This window comes from Rutidosis leptorrhynchoides, chromosome 6 (assembly GCF_046630445.1).
Source record: "Rutidosis leptorrhynchoides isolate AG116_Rl617_1_P2 chromosome 6, CSIRO_AGI_Rlap_v1, whole genome shotgun sequence".
Classification (NCBI taxonomy): Eukaryota; Viridiplantae; Streptophyta; class Magnoliopsida; order Asterales; family Asteraceae; genus Rutidosis; species Rutidosis leptorrhynchoides.
Genome location: NC_092338.1, coordinates 78655942 through 78665682, shown reverse-complemented (window position 1 = coordinate 78665682; position 9741 = coordinate 78655942). Strand labels below are relative to the sequence as shown.

At 33.0% G+C, this 9741-nt stretch overlaps 1 protein-coding gene across 1 annotated transcript; it reads left to right on the top strand.

Moving 5' to 3' along the window:
- Positions 1 to 3226: 3226 nt before the first annotated feature.
- On the top strand, positions 3227 to 9467 carry LOC139852398 (ataxin-3 homolog). The gene is made up of 2 exons (XM_071841684.1): positions 3227 to 3573; positions 8650 to 9467. The coding sequence occupies exons 1-2, from the start codon at positions 3328 to 3330 to the stop codon at positions 9319 to 9321; spliced, it is 918 nt and encodes a 305-aa protein (XP_071697785.1). The 5' UTR covers positions 3227 to 3327; the 3' UTR covers positions 9322 to 9467.
- The last annotated feature ends 274 nt before the right edge of the window (positions 9468 to 9741 follow it).

Here is a 9741-nt window from a genome sequence, read left to right as displayed (position 1 = left end):
ATTTTGTCAGGTCGCTACATTTACGAAGTAAACACGAAAACCCTAAACCCTAAACTCTAAGGGGCTAAATAAAAAAAGTTGATTTTGATGTAGAACGTGTGCAATTCGAACAAAAATGGTGAAATTCGAACTAATTTGGAGAAATTTGAACTTATTTATGTTCTAAAAATTATAATTAGAAGAAAATCAGGTCCAATTTGAAAAAAATTAAAAATTTGAACATGTTCTACATGCATGTTCTACATTTCACCAGCTCCAAAAATTGCTCGACTATGAAATAATTGTTCGGCCGCATTTTTTTTTGCTCGACCACCTCCATTTTTGTCCGTCCGTGTGTTTTTTTGCTCGAATTTCACTAAAATTGCTCGAATTCCCTTTTTTTTTTTGCTTGAATTTCAGTGTATTTGGAGTGTTTGGAGTTCCTAGAGTTCTCACACTAAAAAATTCTCACTGGATCCTCTCCATATATATATATATATATATATATATATATATATATATATATATATATATATATATATATATATATATATATATATATATATATATATATATATATATATATATATATATATATATATGATAACAACAAATATCTCACCATACATGCTAGAATATAATCATCTATAAGGTGCAATGATTACAACAAAAAAACAAAAAAAATGAGAAAAAAAAGAAATGAAACCCTAACCTAGCAATCATTCGTCGATAGCGTTGTAGGTAACAAACCGTCGACCACTTCAAATGGCTAAACGCTACATCCCAAGTACAGCTAAAACAATGAAAGCCATGAATCGTATGCAAAAAACGAAACCCTAACCCGTGACCGTCAGTAATCGGTTCAAAAGGAAAATGGACGCAAGTACGAAGGATAACTGGAGGACAATAAGATAAGAAAAAATATTAAGAACGGTAGTCACAACCCATCGACTCCAATTTAATGGTGGTGGGAAAACGGTGGTGGTGGGGTTAGGTTGGGCATAACTCGTCAAACAAACTAAGGGTGGAAAGGTGAATAGCTTGGTGGCTAGGTTGCAGAAGGTGCTGATCATCATTGTAAGGTAGGTCTAGTGGTTTTAAAGGGTAGTGATTAATGGAGGAAATGGTTGTTGTAGGTATGTTGGTTGAAGAGATAGAAGAGGAAGCTCCTGGAAATATTTATGAAGAAATATCTAAGGTGCTAAAAGACCATTAAGTAATATTATAATGCTATGAACAGTAATCTCATAGTTTTGATATAATGTAACAAAAATACGAAAATATCATTGTAAATTCATATGCTCTAGTGAGATATATATATATATATATATATATATATATATATATATATATATATATATATATATATATATATATATATATATATTAGACGAAAATATCCCGTCATCAAGATTAGAAAATATTATATGTTAAAATTTAATGAAATAATATATCTAACTAATAACTAAGAGTAATTATTGTTTGAAAAATCGATAATAAACAAGTGTGTTTTCATCAACTTGGACACAAAATAATTATATGGCCGAGTGACATATATTGATAACCATTTAGTGAGTTTTATAGTCCTTGATGAGGGCTTTACAACGATCTAATGTGTGTCCAAAACGGATTAAAAGTGAATGAGATATCAAATCTAAAAGTTGATTGTTTGGTGCAAACTTTAGAAACTTTTGGTATTTGTCCCACATCGGAAAGTGGGAGCAAACATAATGTGTTGATTTCCACTATAAATAAAGGCCTTTGGCCTTTGTAGAAAGACACACACAAAAAAAAACTAAATGCACAAGCACAATTAGTTTTTCTACTCAACCGCAACAGGGTCTCCCCATTACGGTTGCCTTTCGGACAAGTGTTCAAGTCCGGCAGGTTCAACCTTCGGCTAGATCGTTTTAACTTTTCGTTCTATTTTAATTTTGTTTATTATACATATTTACAATCTTATTATAACGTTTGTGATAATATGTATATTTGTTTCAGTTTCATATACAATTTTCCAACAATTATGATGATATATTTGTATTTATTATTTTGATTAGCGAGTAAACCCCCTATAAATGTGTACATTGGCTCCTTCATAGAGAGTAAACCTCGGGTAATGAAGCCTCCGATCACGAGACATGGTACCGGGTGATTTACGCATTATGCGCACCCTCTGGGTACCAAGTGAATTGCGCATTATACACATCTTCTGGTCACACTCCCTTACTGAAACGATTTGGCATAGTCAAAAATCGAACTCGGGTGGTGTAATACATTGGGCAACTCGATAGCCACTAATGCAAACTGACGTGGTTTGATATATTTATATTTATATATTATATTATATATGTTTATGTTTGTTTATCTATAGTTTCTATTAAAATCCTATAATGATAATGTCATTATTAGACTAATTCCTTTGTTAAGAAAAATTTAAAAATAAAAAGAAAAAAATCTAAGTCACTTAGATGATGCCATTAATCTTAAGTATTTTATTATTAAAAAAATTTGTACTTATAGTAACTAATTATTTAATAACTTAAACAATGATATCATTATTATTTTATATATTAATATATTAATTACATAAATAAAAATTAGAAAAAAAACAACATAAAAACAAATACTCCTTTTTTTTAAAACATGATCTTTCTGTTAAAGTATATTTGGTCAAAATATTAAGGTTATGTTTTTATTTTAATTCATCTTTAATTCTTTCCTAATTAAAGATATGTAATATATTATACGGAGTGTATATATATTAGATATAAATAAATAAACTCCAAAGATTTTTTTGGTGTGTGAGGCGTAAAAGATGCGCAGAAACAAAAGGTCAAGTTTTATTATTTTTTTTCGTTCGATAAAGATAAGATATACGGAGTATTTGTTTTTGTACAATAAAAAAGGTACTGTAGTAAGTTTTACTTCGATTTTCAAAGTTACAAATAATATTGGATATTGTTTTCGGGTTATACAGGCTAGCATCCGATTGGTGTTGTAGTTCATTTATTTTGATCAAGTTAAGTACATCAATATGTTTATAAAAACAACGACAAGTTTCTTAGTTGGAATCCGTGATTCTACGTATCATTAAACTAAACGTCTTTAACATTTACATTTACTTAATAACTAAAATATATCATTTAACTCTTTCATAACCGTGGTACATTTCAGATAATTGTCATAAAATACTCGTACGCCGCATGATCTCGTTGCACAGAAATTTCCCATGACGAGGCAGCAAGTGACTAAATTACCCTTGTTCGAACGTCAAAACCGTAACACAAACCCAATCAAACATTTCGAATTCACCGTAATCGAATCTAGGGTTTTTCAATTATCCGAAAAATGGAAGCTACGATCAACGGAGGAATGTTGTACCACGAGGTACAAGAATCAAAGCTATGCGCCGTTCATTGTGTAAACACCGTATTACAGGGACCTTTTTTCTCAGAAATCGATTTGGCTGCTCTTGCTTCCGATCTCGATCGGAGAGAACATCAAATGATGCTTGAAGGCTCTGCCGCCGGAGATGATTTCGTCTCGACGGAGGAATCGTTTAATGTGTCTATGGATGGTGATTTCAGTATTCAGGTCAGCTTCATACCAAAAATTAATTATCGATTTGGTAATTAAGATAATAATTTAATTGTGTATGTATATATCTGTAGTTCAACTTAAGTGAATTTGAATTAGTTAGTGATACCAAAATTAATAATTGTGTTCTAGAGAAACTTGTATTTGTCAAAATTATGTTAATTTTGATTGAATAGATTCATGACTTGTCTTTAGGTTATAGACTTATAGCGGAACCAATTTCGATTCTAATATTAGTTGTATAGTTCATTTGTAGATTTTTGACGTAAATCGACAAACTTTGGAATGTGTATAAGTAATTAAGTACATTCCGAAAGGGTACCACGAAGTTCTATCCATACACCACTAAAACTACTTTAGTAGGTTTTACAATACAACATTATTATTATGCATGTTCTGTGGTGTATGAATTATTCTGGTGGTGTACGGACTAAGACCGGTTGTAACGGGGGTGGGCTCACGCTGTGGTAGCCGACGTGGCAACCGACCACGCTCACCCCGATGGAGTAGCGGCGCGTGGGGAAGGGCGGGAAGAGGGACAGCATTTTGGTGCGTGGCTTGGCAACGCGCAGAGAGACGGGTGTGGGAGGGTGGATAGTCCACGTGACGCAAGCTGGATGGCTAATTTGGGCAGTGAGTGGGTCCCATGTCATATCTAGCTACCATGAAATAAAAGAAGAAAATGGAAATTTAAGTTTCAGTGTCTCCATGGATATGGAGTTGTCGTTGAAGATAGATATTGGGGAGAGAAGATAAAGGTAGGTGGGTGTGTATGTAATAAAAATAAATAAAAATAAATACGGATATCAGCATACATATGCATATTGATTTTAATTTTAATTTTAACTTAGTTACGGAGTATTATATTACTCCCTAATTTTAACTTAGGCATAGAGTATTATTTATTAGTAAGGTTTAATAAATAAATAAAACAGAAAAAATTAAAAATAAAATGCCACATCAGCTTTCCACTAACTCACACCACAAACTCACACCACCACTACTTCACTCAAACAACTCACACGTCCTAGTCATCAAAAAGCAACCCACACCCCCAACTCACGCCCCCTACCGTTACGAATGGTCTAAATAACACTTTGTATGACTTATACTTAAAAATGGGAAAATAGGGTTGAACATGATTATTATCTTAAGTTTTTGGATTATATCCAAAAATACAAAATTAGGGTACAATCAAGTCCTCATTATAGAAGATGGAGACATATAGGTATGAGAAGTTTATAGCTGCAAATAACTTTTTCTCCTAGATCTACTCGATAATACATTTCTCAAAAGTTAGAGTCACTATGATTTTACCCTTACAAATTGTTTAATGCCTTACAATGGCTTAGAAGCCAGGCGAGTTGCTAGAATCCAACCTTTTTAAATACTTATTTGAATTTTGTTTAAGGAAAATACTATGTAAACCATTTGTGCCTCAAAAATTCTTATGACATTTGTATTGCATCATAAATCTTCTAAAGCTACTAAAGATGATAGCAGTTCAACAAGTTTGAAGACACATAAGGGTACCAAATGATTTTCTCTTAAAAAGATTTCATTTGCAATTTTTTTTTAAGAAAAGTGCAACTGAGTGCATGGCTTCACTATACGTGCGAACTTTAGGTGTGAAATTTGTTCAGATTAGTAAGGATGAGTGGCCAGGTGTATATTACAACCATTACCTTATGAGAATCTTGACTTATAATTCATTGTTGATTAAGCTAATATGATATTGCGTGCTTGGTATAGTTAATATTTACCGTATTAGACTATGTAGCTGTGCTGATAACAATGATCATGGCTTACATGAATTTGTGTTGTAGGAATGTTGTTAAGCATGGTATATAGATATGATCTTAAACAATTGGTTTTACCCTGACAGTCTCTAAATATATATAACGGGTTTCTCTCAAATTATATATAATCTACTTAAAAAGTTATTATCGATGCTTGTGATAGTCACAGGGAACATAACAAGTGTTAGGACTCATTTAAGCATTTAGAACGTATTGACTTGTATCCTAGGACTTAATCGAAAAGGGGAGTAGTGTATTGTATCTATAAATACCCACCAACCTCCTTGAGTTAGAGTGATGCCTAATTCATTGTTCAAGAGATCATTCAACAAGTTGTATTCTTGGCAACCTCAAAAATGTTCACGACTTTAACTATAAAAAATGCATAGGCGCGTGACACTTGGTTTTCGACAAACTGAAAACCTTTGACACTTTTGTAGTCTTTTTACGAACATCCAAGGATATCAACTGGTGAAAGCTGATTAACTTTTGAAATGGGAAAGTAGCAAATGGTTTAAGGAGGCTTTTGAATATGGATGTTTACTGCAACTCTACAAGAAAGCATCCATGGTAATTAATATGTGGGATTGTCAATTTTCTCAATCTTTGCATGTGACGTGGTGTTACTGAAATCTAAATATATATGCATGCAAGTGTTTTATCATGTGGAGTTGTGAAAAGTTTAAAAGGTTTCATATTCATCCATTGAGAAGTTAGTATCAATTTGTTAAATGCGTAGCCATATTAAATTCGACGATTCATAAGCATGATGTTATCTTTGCATATTTTTTTAACGATTCACTACTTTTAAGGCAACAAATATCAAAAACTACAAATCACTATTGCTTTAGGTAAAGAAAAAACTGAGTTTAGAAATGGAAGAACAAGATAACTATTGTTTAATGAAGTTTGGAGAAAAGAATTAATGTGTTGACATCTTGTTCTGTTTGAAATTGTTTTTTTTTTTTTTTTTTGGTCCTCTGATATGAAGTTATTATTTGTAAATTACTTTCTTGATTGCAAATCTTTATGATGCATATTTCGGACGTTGTTAGTGAAGATATATCATATGCATATAAAGATTCGACAGCCAAAAAATATGCATATAAAATTACAAACATAGATTGCCACACACACACACACACACACACACACACATATTAGTGAGGATATATTATATGTTTTTAAACGCATATTCTATGGGTGTACTCAAGGTTGTAGAACTCGGATCTCGGGTAGATCTCGTTTGGACATTTTTTGGGAAATCTTGGCATCTCGGGGAGATTTGGGGAAGAACTCGGACGTTGACTTACGTTGGCTTTTTAGTTTTTTTTAATATAAATAAATAATTGTATGTATCTTTATACACATTTTTACGAGATTTTACAAGAAAATCTGAGAAAATCCGAGATTTTGCGAGAAAATCTTAGAAATGAGCGAGAAAATCCGAGAAATCGTGGCTTTGACCAAGTTTGACCTCCTTGACCGAGAAATCTCGCGAGATGGACATCTTGTCTCGGCTGCCTTCCAAAAATGAGATCTCGGGGAGAAATAAGGAGATTTACAACTGGGTGTACTAGATATTTTAATTTTTAGGCCTCAGTCTAATGAATAACACATCTCGCCTTGCAACCAGAGTGACATTCGTGTCGTGTCCCTTAATTTCACTTTTATTTGATTAAGTAAGAAACAGTATCTTAGTTCTCCTCTTCATCTATCAAGATCAACTGGGAAGGAAATCATCTAATAACAAACTCATTTCTGATTATATGTATGGTAACAAACTTGAAAACTTATACTTACCTTTTTAACTTGTTAGGAGTCCAATATGTGCCATAGCTACGGTTGTAGAAGCCCCTGACGAAGCCGATTAGTCTCCGACTAGGCCGACTGGTCGGGATTTTGAAATAGTCTGATTAGTCCCTAGTTGGTCGATTAATTTTATCAAAGTTATCAAAGTCTAATTTTGTCTGTGTAACTCGGATTTATTAGTTCAAAGTTAGATTTATTCGGTCAAAATGTGTTCAAAATAGGTCAAATATACTCAAGGTCAAAGTTGTCAACGTCTGACTAATTCCTTACTAGTCTCTGACTTGGCCGATTATTCCCTACTAGGTCCAATCAACTAGTCTCTAACTAACGAATTTTACAACCTTGGGCATATCCGTACCATCTGCACCTCAACAAAATATATACAGTTACTGATGTAAGTATGTAACTGAATTGTAGCTTATGGACACGGATGACAATGGATGTCCGATCTATCGGATATTAATCCGACCCGATAAATGGATATGGATGATTAAAATGGATGATAACCGGATATGGATTATGTAAAAAATTTAAAATTAGTGGATCGGATATGGATGACAATTTATCACCCACGGGTATATCCATTAATCACTCGAAATACATATATACATATAAATATATTACATATTTACTTAAATATATGCATATACATTTACATATCCTTATACCTGTACATATAAACTACTAAAATATTATCGAATATATAGATTGTGAATATACAACTATGTGAATAGTATAAAATTTATATATCTTACATATATTACATATCTTTGTTAAAAATACTTTGATGATTTCATTTCATAATAGGAATATCTTTAGAAAAACTTAACATCAAACGGATATCGGTTAACTCGCATAATCCATCGGATATGGATAAATGAGTTATATTTTAATTGATATGGATTTAAAAAATTAAATGGATATAGATATGGATATGGATATGGATATGGATATGGATCACCTGATCCATATCTCTGATCCATTGTCATCCCTACTTATGGGTCTTGTTCCTGAAGTATTCTAGAGTTTAAGACCCTAAGTAGTTGTTCATGGCTTAAGCATTCTTTGCAGTTGACAATCCTTACAATTTACATTGTCCCCATTTGCCATTAAATATTAGATATTAGATATTCAGTTTATAATGTTACTGTTAATTGAATGCTTAAACGTCGGTGATTTGATTTTTTATTCATTTGCTTACCGTGTATCATTAATTATTATGGCCTTCCTGTATCCAAATTGTTGGTTTCTAATTGTCTCTGGTAACAGTGTTTATTTTTATCTTGTAATAGTAGGTGAATAATATTGCTATGTAGATTTAAGATTCATCTTTAGATCCATATACATAATTGGATTCCTTTAGTATATGTAGATAATAGATAATGTCAGGTCATTCTATGAACATTAAAAAAAAAAAAAAAAAATCCCTTTTGTAACCTAAATTTACATTCTCAATTGTCAGGTGCTACAAAAGGCTTTGGAGGTGTGGGACCTACAAGTAATTCCCCTCCACAGTCCCGTTGCCGAACCCGCTCAAGTTGACCCAGAACACGAGAACGCATTTATATGCCATTTACAAGACCACTGGTTCTGCATCAGAAAAGTCAACGGTGAATGGTACAATTTTGACAGCTTATACGCAGCTCCCGAACACCTCTCAAAATTCTATCTTTCTGCGTATCTCGACACGCTAAAAGGTTCCGGGTGGAGTATCTTTTTAGTTCGAGGTAACTTCCCAAAAGAGTGTCCGGTTACATCTGGAGATGCATCAAGTGGTTTTGGTCAGTGGTTGCTGCCCGAAGATGCTGACCGGATGCGGCAGCAACAACAGCAACAGCGGTTGCAGCAACCTCGAACTCCGCCAGTAGAAGATGATGATCTGAACGCCGCCATAGCTGCTAGTTTGAGGGATAGCGGTGGTGACGTTGCGGATTATCAAGATGATGATCTGGCGGCGGCCATTGCTGCCAGCTTAAAGGATTCTTCGCCGGAAATTGTAAACAAAGATTTAACAGCTGCAACTACACCGCCCACAGTAGCCGTGTTATCGGAGACTACACCACCAGCGAGCCCTGCCATAGGTGGTGGTGGTGAAGAGGGTATTTCAGAAATTGAAAATAAGAACAGTTTATAAGATAAGTGAATGAGGTTACACACTTATTTAGTTGAAAAATGACCTTTTAACTCTCTCTCTTGTATTGTAAAGACTTGGCTGTTTGTTTTACTTGAAATTCATGGATATGTATACAACTGAAATAAAGGCAAAAAATTATTTTTTTTTCAAAATCTCCAATTAAGTGAATTTGCATTCTCTTTAATTAATTGATATATATATATATATATATATATATCATAGATATAGAAGATTTGGTATTAGTCTATGACAATGCCGTTTGAGACTTTTTTATACGTAGTATGAAGCTAAACATATTTTAGAATAATGTTAAATTTTTCGTATCAAAATAATTTTAGGGAGTGCCATTATTCGATGAAACAAAAGTTTTGAAAAAGTAATATTGTATTCTTGGTTAGAAAAGGTGAGATATTAACCGAC